We start from the raw sequence: 21,989 nt of genomic DNA on the forward strand, positions 1-21,989 counted from the left end.
CTGCACTAGCGCCTCCTCTGGTTGTTCGCGGCGCCTGTTCAGGGGGGAGGGGGAACGGCGTGATCCTCCCGCGCGCTACGTCCCCCAGTGAAACTCTTCACTGTCAGGTGAAAAGAAGCGGCTGGCGACTCCACATGTATCGGAGGAGGCATGTGGTAGTCTGCAGCCCTCCCAGATCGGCAGAGGGGGTGGAGCAGCGACCGGGACGGCTTGGAAGAGTGGGGTAATTGGCTGGATACAATTGGGGAGAAAAAATACCCACAAAAAAATAAATAAATTATAGTTTGGCCTCAACAATGTTGACAGTTACAGTCAAACAGTCCACGTGAGCATTTTGTAATTACACAGTTTGACCACACAGTCGCTCATCTGGTGCAATGGCTGAATGAGAAGTGGTGCAAAAATGACCTCTTTTAACGTACGACGTGCACAAACACTGAAACACTGGAGGCAAGCAACTTGACTGTTTGTGACAGAGGAAACAAAAGCTCCCCCCCCTTGATGCCTCCTCTGGCATTCATTCAATTCTCACAAAATGCCAACTTGGCAGACCTCGGTTGTTCCAGACCCTGAAACACAAGTCCATTATTACAGAATCACTCAGTAAAGGGAACATGATCTCTTTTGCTTCTTCCCTCCCGAAACTTCTCTATCTTGCTGAAACACCCCTTCCCTTGTATATGTTTCTCTTTTATTTATCACATTTTCTGCAGCACAGAGACCTCTAAGGAGAGGGGGAGAATCCCATCTCACGGTAACATAGCGTGACCACAGTGGCCCAGCGGCCACACAGGAGGCTTGTGTCCATCTGGAATGTCTCTGGCAAACTGTCAGACTCACTGGACACAGTGGTGTCTTAAGGCACAATGGCACCACTTCCAACCAATGGAGTGTACAAGACCATGTAATGAGAACTTTATCATGCAAAGCTTAGGGTTTGTTTGGCCAGGTTGCATACAAGGGTGGGCAGCACTTTACTATAAGACATTTAAGAAAGGGTTTACAAGAGGCTACAAATTACTTCAATAACTACTTATCACTCTATTATACATCAGAAATAATATGTTGAAATGCGTTGATAAAAAGACTTCCCCCAGATGCCAGATTGGGAGCCAACGTGAGGAGAGTATCCATAAAAACTCTAAGAAACCAGGGGATTAGATGAAGACAGCCAAACCACAAACCACTACCTAACCTTAACTGCTACCTAACCATAACTCTAAACTTAACCATAACTTTAATTCTCATTTTACCCACTACCTAACCTTAACCCTAAACGTACCACCGCTGTGCTTTAAAATTGACATCCGAGTGTAAATTGCATAACATTTTCCAGTCATTTTATTTGTATGCTATTTGTATGCTACTCGCTAAGAATGTGACATGGCAGGCCTCACCAGTCTGTCATCTCTGAGAGAATGTCTATGGAGACTGTAATGTTGATAACATATGGGCTCACAACCTGGCAACTGAAAAATTATTTTATTAACGCATTAAAACGTTTCATTACTGATTTGCAATAGTTATTAATAATAAAAAAGTCATTAGTAACTGCTTATAAATCCTTTACTGAGTATGCCTGATAGTAAAGTGGTACTCGAGCGTGTGAGTCAGAAAGAGTGAGCTGGAATACTCCTCAAGTGACATTGTTACCAGAGACGCAAAGTCAAGGGACAGCGTTAGCAACAGCTACCAACATCTGCGGAGGAGGAGAGCCGGATTCCTAGTTCAGCTTTGCCGTTGTACACATCGCACATCGCTCCCTAGTATAATACCGTCCAAAGTTCACTCCTCCCTGGTTAACAAACGAAATGAGGTAAATATCCTCATACGCAGCAGACAGCACGGTGCTTTTCGGAAACTCGGCTACCCAAACATCCCAGACTCCACACTACACAAGCTTCTTCCCTGCACCGAGCCTACTACACCGAGGACTCAAACAAACGGAAGAGCGGAGGTGTTTGTTATTATATCAATCACAGTTGGTGTACAAACATGAAAACTCTGTCATGCTCTACGGAATTAGAGTCACTCACCACCAAGTGCAGACCCTTCTACCTGCTGCGGGAATTTTCCTCCCTCATACTGATCGCTATCTACATTCTCCCGCAAGCTGGGGCATCAGCTGTTGCCCAGAAGTTAGCGAGCCATGTTATGGATGTTGAAAACTCGCACCCGGATTTGGAGGTGCTGATACTTGGTGACTTTAACCATTTCAACCTGAAAAATACTCTACCAAGGTTCAAACAGCACATCCATGTCACCGCCAGGTATGACAAAGTGCTAGATCTATGTTACAGCGTCATCTCTGATGCATTTCATTCCGTGGCTTGGGCACCCCTGGGACGGTCTGGTCATAACATGATTTTTCCCATCCCCAAGTATCATCAAAAATTGAAACACACAAAAACAAGTATAAGGGTGGTGAAACAATGGTGTCCCCCAGGCTTTAGAGAGGCTTAGTGACTGTTTAGATATTACAGACTGGTCTGTCTTTAATGAGTCATGCCATGACTTAGACGATTACACCAATACTATTATGTCTTACATCCATTTCTCAGAAACTGTGCATTCCATCCAAGACAGTGTCTGCATTTAGTAACAACAAGCTACGGTTCAGCAAAGAGAGTAAAATGTTATGTAGGAAGAAAAACAAAGCATTCAAAGAGGGATGACAGAGAACTCTACAAAATATGAATTTGGGCAGGCAGTGCGGAAGGCTAAGGCCAATTACAAACACAAGCTGGAGAACAAGATCCAGGCCAAGGACAGCAGGGGTGTGTGGCAGGGACTGCAGAAAATTACCAAATATAAGGCCAAACACTCAGCGGGTAATGATGACCCCAAGCTCCCTGATGAACTTAATGAATTCTACTGTCATTTTGATAAAACCTCAACCCGCCAACAGAGTCTTCTTCCAGTGGAAGCCCCCGAGTTTCACCTTTTGTGACTGGGAGCATGAGGTCTGGTGTCTGCCGTGCAATCATAACAGCAGGAAAGCTGCAGGCCCTGATCTTGTGTCCTCAGCCACTTTAAAAGGCCATACTGATGAACTTGCTTCTGTTCTGACTTGTATTTTTTATTGGTCTATCAACCAGTATAAAGTACCAGCATGCTTTAAATCTGCAGTTTTTAATTCCTGTGATTAATTGTCAGTAATTCCTGTGCCTTAGAAGCAAGCCCCTTGTTAGCTGTTTAAATGACTACAAGCCTGTTGCCTTAACATCTGTTGTAATGGAAGTGTTGGAACATATAGTATGTAAACATCTGTCCAGTGCTGCGCTATATCCCAACAAGTTTACGTACAGGTCCAATAGGTCTGTGGATGATGCTGTATCGCTGTCTCCACTCCATCTTGAAGCATCTAGAGGCACCTGCCACCTATGCTCGGTTACTGATCATTAACTATAGCTCAGCTTTTAATACAATAATGCCCACAAGGCTATATAAAGAACTTTTGCAGCTAGGTTTCCATCAGTCTCTATGTCTCTGGGTCGTGAATGTCTTACTATGCAGAACAGAGGTTGTCAAATTCAACGACAGATTTTCAAACTCATTGACCTTTAGCACAGGTGCCCTTCAGGGTTGTGTCCTCACCTCTGCTCTACTCATTATACACCTATGACTGTATTTCACACTCTGACACTGTAAAAATGACTTAGTTTGCTGATGATACAACACTGGTGGGACTGATTCCCTGTAATGATGAGACAGCATACAGAGAGAAAGTCTCCTCATTTGTCAACTGGTATAACACTAACAATCTGGAACTGAACATCAACAAAACTAAAGAACGTACGGTTGATTTCTGTGAAAATCAGGGAGAGCTACTACCGCTGGGCATTAACAGCCAGGTGGTTTAGAGAGTGGATCATTTCAAATTCCTTGGGACTACAACCTCCTCCGCACTGAAATGGAGAGACTATTTCACCACCTTCCGGAAGAAATCTCACGAAAGACTATTCTTTTTAAGGCAGCTTAGGAAATTTGGAGTGTCAAGGGTTGCAATGTTACAGTTCTACAGAGCTGTGATAGAAAGCGTGTCCACTTTCTCAATAACTGTATGGTATGGCAATTCTACAGCACATGAGAAAAAACCTGTTGGACAGGGTTGTGTGCACAGCTTCAAAAATAACTGGCTGTGAACACCCTACCATTTCTGAATTATATCATATCCGTATTCATAGGAAAGGTTTTAAAATTTTAAAGGACTCCTCACACCCAGCTAATCCCCAATTCAATCATCTCCCTTCAAGGTAAAAGACTCCGCAGTATTAAAACCAGAACATCTCGCTTCCACAATAACACTTACCCTGACGCAATCCGCATCCTAAATGCTTCACTGATTGTACAAGTATAGACTCCTTCAGCACATGCACTTTAATGTCACTTTAGGGGTACGGGCCATATGGTTGCATTAACAAAATTACTATAATATAATTGGAATAGTATGTTTTTGTGGACACTCCTTGTATGCATTTTGTGGTTATATGTTTACTGTTGTTATCTTTGAGCGAACCAAAACAATTACAAATAAACTGTCAAGTTGATATGGCAATAAACTCAATCTTGAGTTATGTTTTGGGGCAGCTGATTGCCTGTTGGACTCAACAAAAAAAAAAGAAAAAAAAAGGGGGGGGTGGGATGTCCAGGGAGATGGGAAAAGTGTGAGCTTGGTTGCATAGTCTTACTGAATTCAGGTCCAGGCTGGTCTCGACCCAGTCTTTGGCATCCTTATATTCCTCATTTAACCCCATAATGTACAGAGTGTCGATAGAGTCGATAATGGAGGCTCCTCTCAGCCCACCTGTCAAACAAATAAGAGAGGAGAGTTAATTTACAGGTTTTAAAGGAAAAGTAAACTCAAGATAAAAAAACAGCTGTGATATAAGGAATAATATAAACTTAACGATTCATATGAATGACTGAAAAATTAAGAACTCATACAATTAAGATATCCTCTCTGAAAGTCAGTTTTTAAGCAGAATTTCCTCATCAAGAACTATTTCATGAATGCTAAAAATATTTGAACCACTAAGAGAAATCCCCCAGATGACTTGTGTAAACGTTCCGATTTCACGTTGGCACAGCACACAGCAAGTAAGACTTGAAGCACTGGGATGGCAGGTCATCACATCAAGCATTTTCACATTCTTTTCTTGTCCCGAAGGACGCAGTTAGCCTAATTCATGCTCAATGCCTTCCCAGCCCCAGTCACTTTCCACCATCTTGTCTGTGGAACCTGGTTTCGGCTAAGGGCTTTTGTCTCTTCCGTATTAACGACTGACACCGGTGGAGTTTCTCAGCATTTAGCCTATGTGACCGCATAGCTCTTCCAGCAGACTGCCTCGCACCTCCTAGTAGCATTACAACAGCCTTACAAAAACAGCCTGAAACTTTTCTTACAGGCTCTAAATATTTCAATCCACCAACCTATGCATTTATTTATTTTACATTTTCTAAGATTTTTCATGTTATGCTGAACTGTCAATCTTATGTAGGACTAGTGTGGGTGTAGTTATATACTGACAAACACAAAAAAAACCATCAAATGGATTCCCAGAAAGTTGAATCAGTTCATCTGGACATGAAGTTTATTGGGAGAAATGTTTAATCACTCATCTAAATGACTTCGTCAGTCTCAGCTGACTGCAGGTAACCCAACCTTATAAACAATACAGTTGTAGAATGACCAAAGCAAACTGTCTTAACACAGGGTTCATATGCAAATTGCTGTGACCAATACTTAGAATTACAATGGCCATGTGTACTATCTACAGACAGAATCGAATGAATTGTTTGTATAACTGCATCATTGTTTGCACACACGTTAATAAATGTTCCTCAAATATTTACTTCGAAGGCAAACTAGCACTTGGTTAAATGCAAAATAAAGCCTCCAAAAGACATTATGATGAGCAACTGTTTTCATCAGCTCAGCCTCCACTATGTAAAGCCAAACAAATGTTGAGGTGCTGAAGTTACTGTTGAAATATCTGGCTGATAATACTACCGATGCCAGCCTTGTGCAGCTAAGGTGAAAAGCACCTCTTAAAAGCATCAGTCACTCAAAAAAGTCAAGTCATTCTGGATTCAACCACTGGAATCCAGTGGCGGCTGGTGCTAAAAATTTTATTTTATTTTTTTGGAGGGGGGGGGGCAGCACAATTTAGCTTGGCTTAGCACACCTGACAGCTGCTTTAATGTCCACACAGTCACAGAGTTATTAAGAAGGACAATGTAGCCTATAGGTTTTATCAGGGTTCGTAGACGGTGGATGATTGACAGGAGAGACGAGGCGTTGTGGTGGGTGTGAACATGATTGACAGCCACGAGAACTGTCCAATCACATTAGATCAAAACACACTAAAACAACACCAATTCACTGCCAATAAAAGTGGGGGTGTCTGGGGTGCACAGAACTGCATCCCCTGGAAAACCTGAAGAAACCAATCAGACAGCAGCCTCAGGTCACCTGCTCGCTGCAAGTTTGAGGGCTTACATAAGGTATGGTTTGGCCGGCGCCCCTCACCCAGGAAGTATATGTATTCAGACAGGAAGTATATGTATTCAGACAGAAACCAACCAAATACTATTTGAACCAATATTTAATGCTGCTGACAGGCGCTCACAGACTGACAACACTTTTATTTCATCATTATTTGCATTATACCACTAACTTATATTTACCATGTTTAAGTAGATTTTTATCTCTTGATATTTGAAGGGGGCGGCGCCCCAGCGCCCTCTACTGGCCAGCCGACACTGCTGGAGTCTGAGTACTTGTTAAAAAAATGAGGGGATAAAAAAAAAAGCATAAAAAAAACCCGTGTTGACTTGTAATGAGTGAGTGTGTGTGTGTGTGTGTGTGTTATTCTAACTATGACTAACTGAATTCATCAAAATCTTTTTTTCTCCCCATCAACATGTAAGGCTGAACGCCCTTTCTCCAACTGCATCTGACTAAACTGCACTGGCATCTACATGAGACTCTAAGCTGGTCGGCCTCGAGCCCTCAACAAAGCAAAAAACAAACACAGCTTTTAAATGAATAACTGTAAAAGCGCTGAAGAACAAATTATAGTTTGGCCGTTATACACCAACACAAATAAACAAACTGAATCAAACCAAACTCACTGGGTAGAAAATAACTGGCAGAAATATAGGCGCTGTCCTGGCTGAAAGGGAAAACTGATAAAAGCAAAACAGAATTTTCATCTTTTTCCCCAAACACAATCAGAAACATGGTAGATGGCCGTTTCTATCTGATGTAACCACACAGCAACCTGGCACATAAAAGCCCATATTCTCACCAGGAATCCCTTCTTTGAGAAGCCAGACATGCAAATGGTAATCATAACTGTGGGCTATTAGTCTATACAGAGAAAGAACAAGAAGAAACTGGCTACAGGGTGCAAGGGCTTTTTATTTTCCCTTTCCCTCTTTTCAATTCTTTTGCACTCTGTCTCTGAGAATTTTGGTTTTCATGGTTGGTGGGAAGCTTACACTATAGTTCGGGTGGCTGAGAGCAGATAAAAAAAAAAAATCTTTCATCATCACACAAACACCCCCCCCCCCGAATAAGCCCTGAAACTAAAAGCTTCCCTTTTTTTCTTCTTGCTAGGATTTCCTTTTTTTTAATACAATATTCTTATTTGGGATTTTCCACTGTACAGTACAGAGAACAGAAAACCATATCCACAAAAAAAAAATAGAAACCATGGACAAAAAAAGAAACTGTGTATTTAAGGAAAATAATGAATGACACTGCTGCATCACTAGCACAACACGTCTTAGCATGGGCGAGGTGGATGGCAGACTATTTTCTTTGCTGGCCAGGTTCAGCATCATACAGAGCAAGGTGATCCAGACATGGCTGCCATATATCAGTAAATGTATTAAGCTTGGCCATCATGCCATATCAAACTTTCTGCATATGTAATATAGCAGGGAGCTCAGTTAACCAGGTCTTAAACTGAGGCACAGTATCTGACTTCCAGAGCCTTCAAATTACTTTCTTTGCAATTACCATTCCATACATAATAGTGCTTTGTGTGGAGACACCGTGGTCTAGTAGAGAAAGAGAAAACCCAAACAGTGTAATCTCTGGATCAGGTTCAAACACACAGCCCTACATGTCAGAGAACCACTTGAATATGTCACACCAAAAATGGTGAGGTTTTGGGCATGTCCAGAGGAGGTGGGTGAGAGAGCCTTCGACAGAGTTACATCGATCACATAGGCAGGAAATGGTAGGGAAGATTCTATGCAATTTAGTTTTTGAATAATGAAGCCTGTGCATCACCTTGAATTGGATTAATTGATGCCGAGCATTAATAGAACAAGATCGGGTCCTGTTACGGCCCTCCTCCCAAACATCATCCCCAATCTCTATACCCAGTTGCTCCTTCCTGGCATTTTTCAGAAGAGTGTGTGGCATAATTCACTTGTTCAGAAAATATATTTATAAAGTCTGAGACCATTTTATGTATTTAGGTGGGCCCAACAAAAGCTTATTAATCATTCTTCCTCTAGGGAGAGACTCAAAGTTAGGCACACACTGACGAACATAATTCCTAATCTGTAAGTATCAGACGAAATGTGCTGTGGGAAGAGAGAACTTGTTTTTTAACTGAGTAAATTAGGTAAATTGCTTGTTAATATACAAATCTTTCAATGTGACTATACCTTTTAGCCTCCAACTGTCAAAAGATTTATCTGAGAGGGATTGGGTAATGCATGATTGCGATATACTGGGGTATGAATAGCAGTGTCTGGAAGTCTGCAGCCCTTCTTAATTTGCTGCCATATTTTCAAGCAGTTCAAAACGATGAAGTTATCCACCTTAGTATTTGAAGGGGGTCTGGGTACTGAGGAAAGGAGTGCTAGAGGAGAGCTGTTTTTGATATAACTCTTTTCAATGGCAACCCAAGAGGGCGTCTCGGTGGATACTTCCATTCTGTAATCTTCCTGCCAACAGACAATGGCCCTCGCATTCTCTACCCAGTAATAATGCAGAGAGTATGGTAGTCCTAGTCCACCCATTGCACTTGGTTTAGGTAAATGAGTTTTTGATATTTTGGGGCTTTAAAAAAAAGGCATAATGATTTGAAAAAGGACCTTGTTAAAAAAAATGGATAGATTTTGAAAGAGAAACAAGAATCTTGGCAGAGAGACCATTGACGGCATTTATGGGCGATTTTTCAATTTGGGGCACTTTTGGCTTCGGAAATTTAAAAAAATAAAGAATACATTTTTTTAAAATCTGTTTTTTGGGTTTTTTTTTTTTTTTTCAAAAGCTCTATTAAGTGGTGTGGAACAAATATCTTAGCATAGCTTTGATCGTCCTACAAAATAAGTTTTATATTATGATGCTTTTTTCAAAGTTGTACACAGCAAAATGTGATGGTAATGATACGTGATGGTAATGACAATTTTCACTTTTTAGAGAAAAAGTTGACTCAGTCTTAGACTTGTTAAGCTAACTTGTTAGCTAGCATACAATGTACAATGAATACACGTGAATAAAGCGAAGTTTCTTATTTCTGAACTAAAATACTCAACTAGTAACTTTTTTGGTAATGACATCTAATAAACACACTGTCAGATCAGGACGTATAAACCTTCACATTACTTACATTTGCACACATGAAAAAGTCATGCTTCTGCCATGACTGCTCATGCGCCTTTGGCGCTTGTCATTTCCATGGCACCCACGTTGTTGTTCTTTGAAAAAACGTTATTGAGTCTAAAATGTTGGGTGTGATGTAATGACAGATGTATGAGGGACAGTGATGTTTAACTATAAAAATAAGCAAATCGCACATATATAAACCATATGAATTTGAAATGTCTTTTTAAATTACGATGAGAAAATGCAAAGTAAAGCTTTAATGAATTTAACAATTTTATGACTTTATTATAGAGGGGAGGTTAAAAAGTCTGGGTTGGGGACAAGCCCAAAACAGTGAAATTCTGGCACATTTGAAAGTTTTTTTTCTTTTCCTTTTCTTGAAAATCTACCCTGGGGACAGGAAAACTCCCTTAATTGAAGAATCACCCTTATACAGCCCACAATAGAAAGAGGAAGGGTCCTCCATTTTTCAATGCCCTCCTCAGTTTTTCCACTTTTTCAAGAAAGTACATCTTTAAAATTAGTTTGTCTTTTGGCAGAACTACTCCAAGATACTTTAGTGTTAAGCTCAGCACCCAGTGACATACATTCACTCTTATGCCAATTAGTTGTATATCCTGAAATTTCACCAAATTACCTTACAGGTTGTGATAGGAAGAGAACAACATCATCCGCGTGCACAGGGAAGTGTGATTATCCACATTCCCCAATCAGATGGGTTCAATAGAAAGGTGATTCCTAATACTAATGGTGAGGGGCTCAATAGCAGCTGCGAAGAGCAACAGGCTGATGGGACAGCCCTGGCGTGTCCCGCGATGTAATAAGAACGGCACTGATTTTCCTTGGTTTGTGAGGATGGAGGAAGATGGGTGAGCATACAATGTAATCCACAAGACAAATTGGGTATCAAACCCAAATTCCTGCAATACCTTCACCATATAGGCCCATTCCACCTGATCAAATACCTTCTCCGAGTCTAGGCAAAGGACAGTCAGCTTAGAACCCTTCCTATACCTATGGTACACTATGTTCATTAGTCTTCTGACATAAAAAAAAGATTAAACTCTATTGGGGGCAAAGCCTGTTTGATCAGCATGGACGATGGATGGAATATATTTATTTAACCTGTTTGCTAATAACTCCTTAAAAATTTTCATGTCTGAGTTCAGTAATGCAACAGGATGAAAAGATGAAGGCTCGGTATCATCCCTACCTTCTTTTAGTAATAAGGAAATAATGGCTTCATATAAAGTGCAAGGGAATTTCCGAATTTCAAAATGAATGAGTGAACATCCTCAAAAGAAGGGGATCTACCGTCCCAGAACATTTTTTATACAGTTCAATGCCAAAACCATCTAGGCCATCGGCCTTGCCATTGGGGAATGGTTTTTATAGCATCCAAAATTTCTTGAGTGGTGATATCAGAATTTAAAGCCTCTTGAGCAGCGTCACTCAACTTCGGGAGATTCAGATGCCCCAGCCAATCAGAAATGTCCTCTTTTGCTTTTGACATGTATAACTGTTCATAATATTCCTTAAAGTAATAAGTTATACCTTTAGGATCAATAACCATTTACCCAGATTTTGATCTGATTTTGTGTATGGCTCTACTAGCTTGTAAACGCCTTAGCTGTCAGGCCAATTGGGCTTGTCCCCCAACTAAAAATGTTTCTGTCCAATCTTAAACAGTTGATCAGACACCTGACCAGATAGGATGGTGTTATATTCATATTTCAATTTAAGAATATTTTATAAAGTGGAGGAGCTGGAGGAAGCTCTAGAGATAAGTTCCAATTGTGATAGTTCACTTTCAATTTCTAAGAGGCATTCTCGCCTTTCCTTTATCAGCGAAGATTCAAAAGAAATATGGCCCCCAATCACAACTTTAAAAGTTTCCCATAAAGTAGAGTCTGTGAAATCCAAGTTGTCATTAGTTCCCAGGAATTCTGAAATCTTCGTAGATATAAATTATGAGAATGATGAATCAGAGAGCATTGATAGGTGAAGGCGCCAGTTATACTGCTGCTTTTTATAATTAAGGTAAAAAACAAATGAAGTTGGAGGAGAAGCAATCACATTTGATATCAATGTAGAATCAAATAAAATAATCTATTCTTGAAAAGGACTTGTGCATTTGTGGGGAAAAAAAAAGAAGAAGAATCTCTGTCTGTAGGATGTCCCAGTCTCCAAATAGCAACTAAATTCATGGAAGTCATTAAGTTATTTAAAACCGTGGAGGAGGTAGGCGAATGCTTGTTTGGGCCAACCTGTCCAAGCAATTATCAAGCACGCAGTTGAAATTGCCACCTATAATCACGTGTATCAGAGAGATCAGGAAGTAAATTAAATACCTTACAGAAGAAGGCTGGGTCATCAAAATTGAGACAATATACATTAATAATAATAATAATAATAATGAGTGTAACATGAAATTGGTAAATGTAGCCAGTTACCAAACTACATACACTCACTGGCCACTTTATTAGGTACACCTTGCTAGTACCGGGTTGGACCCCCTTTTGCCTTCAGAACTGCCTTAATCCTTCATGGCATAGATTGAACAAGGTACTGGAAACATTCCTCAGAGAGTTTGGTCCATATTGACATGATAGCATCACGCAGTTGCTGCAGATTTGTCGGCTGCACATCCATGATGCGAATCTCCCGGTCCACCACATCCCAAAGGTGCTCTATACGATTGAGATCTGGTGACTGTGGAGGCCATTTTAGTACAGTGAACTCATTGTCATGTTCAAGAAACCAGTCTGAGATGATTCGAGCTTTATGACATGGCGCGTTATCCTGCTGGAAGTAGCCATCAGAAGATGGGAACACTGTGGTCATAAAGGGATGGACATGGTCAGCAACAATACTCAGGTAGGCTGTGGCGTTGACACGATGCTCAATTGGTACTAAGGGGCCCAAAGTGTGCCAAGAAAATATCCCCCACACCATTACACCACCACCACCAGCCTGAACCGTTGATACAAGGCAGGATGGATCCATGCTTTCATGTTGTTGACGCCAAATTCTGACCCTACCATCCGAATGTCGCAGCAGAAATCGAGACTCATCAGACCAGGCAACGTTTTTCCAATCTTCTATTGTCCAATTTTGGTGAGCCTGTGCAAAATGTAGCCTCAGTTTCCTGTTCTTAGCTGACAGGAGTGGCACCCGGTGTGGTCTTCTGCTGCTGTAGCCCATCTGCCTCAAGGTTTGACGTGTTGTGCATTCAGAGATGCTCTTCTGCATACCTCGGTTGTAATGAGTGGTTATTTGAGTTACTGTTGCCTTTCTGTCAGCTCGAACCAGTCTGGCCATTCTCCTCTGACCTCTGGCATCGACAAGGCATTTTCGCCCAAAGAACTGCCGCTCACTGGATATTTTCTCTTTTTCGGACCATTCTCTGTAAACCCTAGAGATGGTTGTGCGTGAAAATCCCAGTAGATCAGCAGTTTCTGAAATACTCAGACCAGCCCGTCTGGCACCAACAACCGTGCCACGTTCAAAGTCACTTAAATCACCTTTCTTCCCCATTCTGATGCTCGGTTTGAACTGCAGCAGATTGTCTTGACCATGTCTACATGCCTAAATACATTGAGTTGCTGCCATGTGATTGGCTGATTAGAAATTTGCGTTAACGAGCAGTTGGACAGGTGTGCCTAATAAAGTGGCCGGTGAGTGTATATCGGCCATTTGGATCACTCACAGTAGAGAAATGTCAAAATGGAAAAGTCTTGCGAATCAAAATTGCCACTCCACGGGCTTTACTGGAGAACATGGATGGAAAAACTTGGTTGGCCCAGCTACATATAGGCAACTTTTCTTCTGTGAATCTAATATGTGCTTCTTGTAAACACTTGATGTCAGCAGACAGAGATTTTAAATGAGAAAACACTTTAGCATGTTTGAGCACATGTCCCAATCCACGCACATTCCAGTTAGTGAAAGTAATGCCACCACCTTGTGATGGTAAACTAGGATGCATATCGAGTTTGAATATAAGCAGTGTACACACACAATACCTTTGTAAAACATTGATAAGAATAAAAGGAAAAAAAATAAGAACATTACCCCCCCCCCCCATTTCCCAAACAAAGTTAGAGCCAAAGCCCCACATGCTCACTCATGGGCTGCCAGACCACATATGAAAAACTAAATGACAGCTAAGTTGACACAATGGCCCCTCTGCTCCCTCTCCAATAATGTGGATGAATGATTGTGAGGGGGAAAAAACAGTCATCAAGATGTCCCGGTTTGAGTTATTACAAAATGAAAATCACACATTAAAATATGCCACATCCATGAATGGGTCATTAGTGTTCAAACCAAAGTCCTTCCAAAAGCCTCAGCATCCCACAGGGAAGAAAACACCTTGTCGGAGCTACCATGGGTGACACGCAGCCATGCCGGGTAGCTGAAACCGTTTTTTATGCCAGCCTACCAGAGTTGCTTTCGGACATCATCAAAAGCCTGGCATTGCTAAATCACCTCTGCCGGGTAGGCGGGAAAGAAGTGAATTGCTTTGCCTTTGTAGCACAGAGGAAACTGCTGGCGGGCCAGTTGTAATATTTTCTCCTTTGTTTGGAAATGATGAATCCGTGCTATCATTATGCACAGCTATGCGGCCTCTTCAGAGATCTGCCTTCCCAGATGATGTGCTTCATCCACTTTCAGTGGCTTGGAGAAATTGCCAGCACCCAGCAGTTCAGGGATAAACTTTGTCAAGAAGTCTGTTGGATGTTCGTTCTCGATCTTCTCAGGTAGGCCAAAGATTTTAATATTCTGCCGCCTGGAGTGAGCCTTGAGATCGACTACTTTCAGACCAAGTGCATTGTTCTCCAACTGCATTTTTGTGCACGTCTGCTCAACAAGTAAGAGGCGGCAGTCATAGAGCTAGCATTTTCCACCTCCTTTATTCGGTTACCGAGACTCACTAAAGATGCCTGGGTAGACACCAGAGATGCATCTGAAGAGTCAAATTCGTCAGTCACCATCTCGCTCATACATCGTATAGCAGAGAGGATGTTTGTGGACTCTGTGCCAGGCTTGCTACTTGACCTCGAGGCTGCCGCGGCCTGCTCAGCTACAGTGCATCCGGAAAGTATTCACACCCCTTCACTTTCCCCACATTTTGTTATGTTACAGCGTTATTCCAAAATGGATTAAATTCCTTTTTTTTCTCATCAATCTACACACAATACCTCACAATGACAAAGTGAAAAAGGTTTTGTAGAAATTTTTGCAAATTTATTAAAAATAAAAAACTGAAATACTGCATGTACATAAGTATTCACACCCTTTACTCAGTACTTGGTTGAGGCACCCTTGGCAGCGATAACAGCCTCAGCCCAGCCTTCTTGGGTATGAAGCTACAAGCTTGGCATACCTATATTTGGGGTATTCCTCTCATTCTTCTCTGCAGATCCTCTCGGGCTCTGTAAGGTTAGATGGAGAGTGTCACTGAGCAGCTATTTTCAGGTCTTTAAAGAGATGATCAATGGGGTTCAAGTCTGGGCTGTGGCAGGGCCACTCAAGGACATTCACAGACTTGTCCCGAAGCCACTCCTTCGTTGTCTTGGCTGTGTGCTTAGGGTCGTTGTCGTGTTGAAAGGTAAACCTTTACCCCAGTCTGAGGTCCTGAGCGCTCTGGAGCAGGTTTTCATCAAGGATCTCTCTGTACTTTGCTCCATTCATCTTTCCCTCGATCCTGACTAGTCTCCCAGTTCCTGCCGCTGAAGAACATCCCCACAGCATGATGCTGCCACCACCATGCTTCACTGTAGGGATGGTATTAGCAAGGTGATGAGAGGTGCCTGGTTTCCTCCAGACGTGACGTTTGGCATTCAGGCCAAAGAGTTCAATCTTGGTTTCATCAGACCAGAGAATCTGGTTTCTCATGGTCTGAGAGTCCTTTAGGTGCTTTCTGGCAAACTCCAAGGGGGCTGTCATGTGCCTTTTACTGAGCAGAGGTTTCCGTCTGGCCACTCTACCATAAAGGCCTGATTGGTGGAGTGCTGCAGAGATGGTTGCCCTTCTGGAAGGTTCTCCCATCTCCACAGAGGACCGCTGGAGCTCTGTCAGAGTGACCATCGGGTTCTTGGTCACCTCCCTGACCAAGGCCCTTCTCCCCCGATTGCTCAGTTTGGCTGGGTGGCCGGCTCTAGGAAGAGTCCTGGTAGATCCAAACTTCTTCCATTTACGAATGATGGAGACCACTGTGCTCTTCGGGACCTTCAAAGCTGTAGAAATTTTTTTGTACACTTCCCCAGATCTGTGCCTCGATACAATCCTGTCTCGGAGGTCCACAGACAATTCCTTTGACTTCATGGCTTGGTTTCTGCTCTGACATGCACTGTCAACAGTGGGACCTTATATAGACAGGTGTGTGCCTTTCCAAATCATGTCCGATCAATTGAATTTACTACAGGTGGACTCCAATCAAGATGTAGATACATCTCGAGGATGATCAGTGGAAACAGGATGAACCTGAGCTCAATTTTGAGTGTCATAGCAAAAGGTGTGAATACTTATGTACATGCAATATTTAAGTTTTTCATTTTTAATAAATTTGCAAAAATTTCTACAAAACCTTTTTCACCTTGTCATTATGGGGTATTGTATGTAGATTGATGAGAAAAAAAAGGAATTTAATCCATTTTGGAATAAGGCTGTAACATAACAAAAAGTGGGGGAAAGTGAAGGGGTATGAATACTTTCCGGATGCACTGTAGGTCCAAAAGTGGTTGACCATCGGTCTCATTTGGGGCTTTATCCTGCTTCTTCCCCTTTTTGGCTTTCAGTTTTGTCATCTTTGAGGCTTCTAGACATTGGGAATTATGAAAAAGAAAATCAGCAAGTTTAACTAAATATTAAGTGAGTGACCGATTTATTTCGAGTATGGAGAGGAGCCCTGGAAAAAAATGTCTATTCCATGCCCCCCCCCCCCCCAAAGATTTCCGTTTTTAATCAGCGTCTGCAAGGCTTGCTGCACATGGATTTACCAAATACATAGTATGTACAGAATGCCAGTGCCTATATAATCACATAGAAAACAAAGCTCTCGCCACAACTGACCTTTGACCTCAAATCAGTTATGATTCAGTTCAGTTACGATTAGGATTGGTTACAATTGATGAGGTCAGGGGGGGATGTCAGAGGGAAATCTTGACAGGGGTCAGGGATTTAAATGGTACCATATGTTCTGGCTATACGTTATACCAATACGGGACAATCCCAAGTGTATATAATATAGTGCAGTCAGTAACGGATGTCATCACAACACTGTCCAAAGCTTTCGATTCAGGGGAAACCACTTACAGTGACCAGGGTTATAGTGATCAACCGCTTATACATATACCAAGTGATCCTAAACAGAGGCCTTCAGTGTGTCTACTTTAGGGGCGCGCGCAACACACACACACACACACACACACACACACACACCTTGTTACACCGTTGAAAAAATGTCTTCTGCTTACTGTGAAATTCCTTTGATGGATGCAAAAAAATGCAGAAATTCACAACTGTTCCGAACATTTTTTAAAGATGACATTTTGCACGAGTGTGTCAACGTGATGTACAAAGTGGAGAAATTTTCAGATGAAAAATCAATATCTTATAATCTACAGTCTATTTTTACATTTGAAGCAGAATATTTTTTTTAAAGTAAAATTGCCCACAGTGAACAACTGCCAGTAAATTGTTTAAGTCCAGTAGAGAAAAGTTGTCCGTTTCATAGTATTTATTCAATAAATGCATAGGTCAATTTCATGGTTATCAAAAAACAAAAACAAAACTAAAAACAAAACCCCAAAACACAAACCTCAATTATGCATAAAGTGATTGGTCACTTATAGTGATCATCTTGGCCTGGACAGATGTGATCGCTATAATGCATAAAGGGTCTACACTGTGTTATGCAAATTCATTTTGTGCTCTACTCGGTCACTTGAAGTACACCCAAAATCCCACTGCTTTTCTTAATCTCTAGACTGCGGCCTCATACCAAACAAGTCGGCTGAGCAGTCCAGTGTAATTACCTGTCCTTGTATTGACAGGACAGCTCAGTCAGCTGCAGTCTACCATGCACAATACCATTCTACGTACACCTCACCAGCCAACAACTCTGCTTGGGCAGCACGTAACCTGATGGCAGTTCACCTCCTGCTGTAAGTGAAAGGACACGTCTAGCCTGCAGCCAGACACATGTACAGAACAGTACAAGAACCATCTGCTGGGGTTGTTAGCAAAGTCCTCGCATCTAGAGTTAGTTGAAGGTTTGTATGTCATGCCAGTATGCCTTCCTGTGTATTCCAATGTGCAGGTATACTTTTTACATGTGATGCAAATTTTGATTCTCTGATTTTTATGTAAGCTTAGGCCTTCCAGTTTGCTTACTGAACAGCCCTGTCTGTCTGCTGACAAATTTTCCAGGGGACAAGTGAGAGGAGGCACGTAATCAGATATGCCCCCTGGTTACCCAACCCCAGAGGTAGCCGGCCGCTAGCTAGGCAGCGAAGCATGGAGAATTCATATTGAAAATAGCACCGAAGAAAAATGATTGATTTGACTCCAAGGAGGGATGGAGCGGTTCAATAAATCACGGCGCACTCTTTTTGGCTTTCACAGGCCAGGTCCAACAGGGACCTTATTTATTACAGATGACCAGCGCTGGAAGTGAAGGGAGCCCGAGGGGACTCTAAGGCTGACGGGCCAAAGGAGGAGAGTAATCAGTAGGGCCTTAACATGCGAGACAGAGACACATGCACAGGTTTAAACAGATATGCACTAGAACACGTTGCACTCATGGCCTCTCAGGTGCTGTCCACGATCAATCAAAGTGAAAGACAAATAGTAAATGGACTGCTTTTCTAGTTTGCTGAACACTAAGCGCTTTTTCATGTATGCCTCACATTCACCCATTCACACACTGAAGGGCGAAGGCTGCCATGCAAGGCGCCAACCTGCTCATCAGGAGCAGTTGTTCAGTGTCTTGCTCAAGGACACTTGGACATACTCTCTGGAGGAGTCGGGTATTGAACAAGGAACTTTCCGATTACTAGACGACTTGCTCTACTTCCTTAGCCATGCCACCCCTCATGTAACTAAGTTGAAAACTACAGTAAAAGTAGGTTTCAACATAGTTACATGAGGGATCTTAAAGCCCCTGCAGGCATCCTGCCAGTCAGTCAATCCATACGTGGGGCTGATGCATCAAACTTGGGTCACATTTTAATAGTGTAGCAATTGGGGGAGGCGGTCACTGACTGTTGGTGGATCTGCGCTGGGGGAGTGGCAAGGACTCACGGGACTGTTAATGTTCGAGTTGGGATTGTGGTTGATTATATTACATTTTTGTGTGTTCAGGTGTTCTGTTCATGTTGGGATGTGTTGTTGTTTGGGGGTTTGACTTAGACTGGGTAGAGGAATGTTCACTGACTGAATGACCTTAAGATTGTGACTTAGACCGACGTCGCCAGTTGTGACATGGGGCGGGGGTGTCATTGTGTTGTGGTCTCTGCAATTGTAAATAAATGAGGATTCCCACGGCCGTGCAGTGCATGGGGCACAGAGATTGCCATTAAAAGGGATCTCTGCCTCTCGACTCATTTTTCCATGCCGGCTTGCCACAACACCATATCGATCAATGGATCTACTATATTTTGCTTCTGCTACATGTGACTGAGTGGTTACAGTAGTGTAAAAGAATATCACCCTTTTTTGTCTATGGATAGTAGTGGTAGCTGGTGCTAAAAAAAAAAATTTGCGGGGGGGAGGGGGCAATTAAGCTTGGTGCAGCACACCTGACAGCTGCTTTAATGTCCACACAGTCACAGTTATTAAGAAGGACAATGTAGCCTATAGGTTTTATCAGGGTTCGTAGACGGTGGATGATTGACAGGAGAGACGAGGCGTTGTGGTGGGTGTGAACATGATTGACAGCCACGAGAATTGTCCAATCACATTAGCACTACAAAAACATTAAAAAAATACCAATTCACTGCCAATAAAAGTGGGGATGTCTGGGGTGCACAGAACTGCACCCCATGGAAAATTTGAAGAAACCAATCAGACAGCAGCCTCAGGTTACCTGCTCGCCACAAGTTTGAGGGCTTACATAAGGTATGGGTTGGCCGGCGCCCCTCACTCAGGAAGTATATGTATTCAGACAGAAATCAACCAAATGCCATTTGGAACCAATATTTAATGCTGCTGACAGGCGCTCACAGACTGAAAAACACTTTTATTTCATCATTATTTGCATCATACAACTAAATTATATTTAACATGTTTAAGTAGATTTTCATCTCTTGAGATCTGAAGGGGGTGGCGCCCCAGTGCCCTGTACTGCCAGTCGTCACTGACGGATAGTTTTTGGTTGAAAGAATGACATACGACATAAATGCTAGATATGCTAGCAGTCAGGCCTGAGCCTAAGTGAATGTGTTCATTATTTGAGCTTATTTGTGCTCCTAAACAAGAGCTTTACAAGCCCCACCACTTCAGTCTGATTGAAAAAAACAGAAAAAGTTAAGACTGTGACTAAGAGAGTTGGGGTTACAGTTCATGGAAAGCTGTTAATTGACTCAGTGTTGGCATCAGCTGATATGCTGTGAATATATGAATTCAACTCTGTGAAGCCAGAGATTGTCATAACAGTACTGGAGCAAGTTATCTTTTAATTGGTCCGTGTGTGCACAGAGGTATATATGTACGTATGTATTTATGCATGCATGAGTGGATAAATGTGTGTGTGTGTGAGAGAGAGCTGATGCATACATGCAGAATGCACACGGTAGAAAGTCATTAGTGAGATATTGGACAGTGAACGTTAATTCATCATGGCTGTCACATGAGCTGGACCGGGTCAGGTGGGTTACATTAGAAAGCCAGAATCCATATGATCAATCACTCATTCTGCTGAGTTTCTGTCATGCTATAAGTAGCCCGTCTCCCTCCATGGTTCATTCTTAACACACACACACACACACACACACACACACACACACACACACACACACACACACACACACACACACACACACCACAGAGAGTATTGATCTGTGCGTTGAATGAATCGGTGCATAAGAGTGCCTCTACATTTCAATACAACATTGCAGCCGTAGCTGGTTAAATCTCTGCCGTAGCAGAAGCATTAAAGTCTGTCTCCTTTCAGTTTACAATACCTTCTTTTCATCCCTCAGGCAATTATTCGGCGACATCATTTCTCCACTAAGAAAACAATTTCATTTAGTTCCACACATGCAATATGCAAGCAACATATGGGCCGCCTATCCTATCTCGTCGCCACATCTCTATTGTCAATTCCACCAACTCCAAATATATGCAGAGTTGGGTAAACAGCGCTAACTAGATTCCATTGATGGAGCTTTTTCATGCACCCTCGGGGAAAGTGGAGATATAGCAGTTGCATACAGTGATCATTTCAGCTGCCATCTTGTGTAATTAAACCCTCTGACTTATGGCACAAACAGCACCATAAAATAAAATGCTATGGATGTGGTCAATAAGGCGTCCTGCTGAGGTTATCAAGGCGATTCTAATCGATGGAGACGCCAAGATTCATACTAATTACGGTACCCCAAAAGGTTCCCTGCATCCAATTATGCACTGTCAGGGCAACGCGCGTCTTGTTAGTGCTAATGCTACCTGGCAAGGGAGAGACAGGACAGCGAGCTGGTGAGTCCACATGACGTGAGGGATAGCCAGCTGTTTGCCATTCGAGGCACACGGGCAGCAAGCGTGGATAAACTGCACTGAGGACAGAGCCATATAGGTGAGCTGACTTTTGATTGAGAGCGTCGATGGAGCAAGGATAGGCGAGGGGAGAGAGTGATCTTAGAAGAAGAACAGATTAAAAGGGAGTTGGGAGGAAAAGCTGCACGTGAAAAAGATAAGACGAAAGTGGACGGTAGGAAGGTGGAAGCTGCAAAAATAAAAGCAATGTGAGAAATGTCATGGCTATCAGCCATGAATTGATTTTTCAGGAAGCCTGGGACACCTGTCGTGTGATTTAGTCCCCAAGATGAGCAGCAGACATGGGATAAATCCAGGAATACAGGGAACATGGATGGAATTAATTACCTTTTTCAGATGATGAAAACCCGTAAATAAAACAAACTATCCTCTTAAGTCAGCCATGTGTTGAGGTTCAACAGATTTCAGAAGTCATGCAGGTGCAACCCCCAACGTTATCAATGTGTTTTTTTTTTGTCTGACTGCAGGGCTTGTGTGGCAGACAGTCTATCGAGACATACAGTGCATCCGGAAGTATTCATACCCCTTCACTTTGCCCACATTTTCTTATGTTAGACCCTTATTCCAAAATGGA

At 42.3% G+C, this 21,989-nt stretch overlaps 1 protein-coding gene across 2 annotated transcripts in view; it reads right to left on the bottom strand.

Moving 5' to 3' along the window:
* LOC130117826 (mannosyl-oligosaccharide 1,2-alpha-mannosidase IC) overlaps positions 1-21,989 on the bottom strand; it is a 397,190-nt gene that overhangs the window by 176,200 nt on the left and 199,001 nt on the right. For both annotated transcript variants that reach the window (XM_056286069.1, XM_056286071.1), the window contains exon 3: positions 4,692-4,807. In XM_056286069.1, the coding sequence (XP_056142044.1) occupies positions 4,692-4,807 (116 nt within the window). The remainder of the gene's footprint in view (positions 1-4,691; positions 4,808-21,989) is intronic.

This window comes from Lampris incognitus, chromosome 9, assembly GCF_029633865.1.
Source record: "Lampris incognitus isolate fLamInc1 chromosome 9, fLamInc1.hap2, whole genome shotgun sequence".
Taxonomy (NCBI): domain Eukaryota; kingdom Metazoa; phylum Chordata; class Actinopteri; order Lampriformes; family Lampridae; genus Lampris; species Lampris incognitus.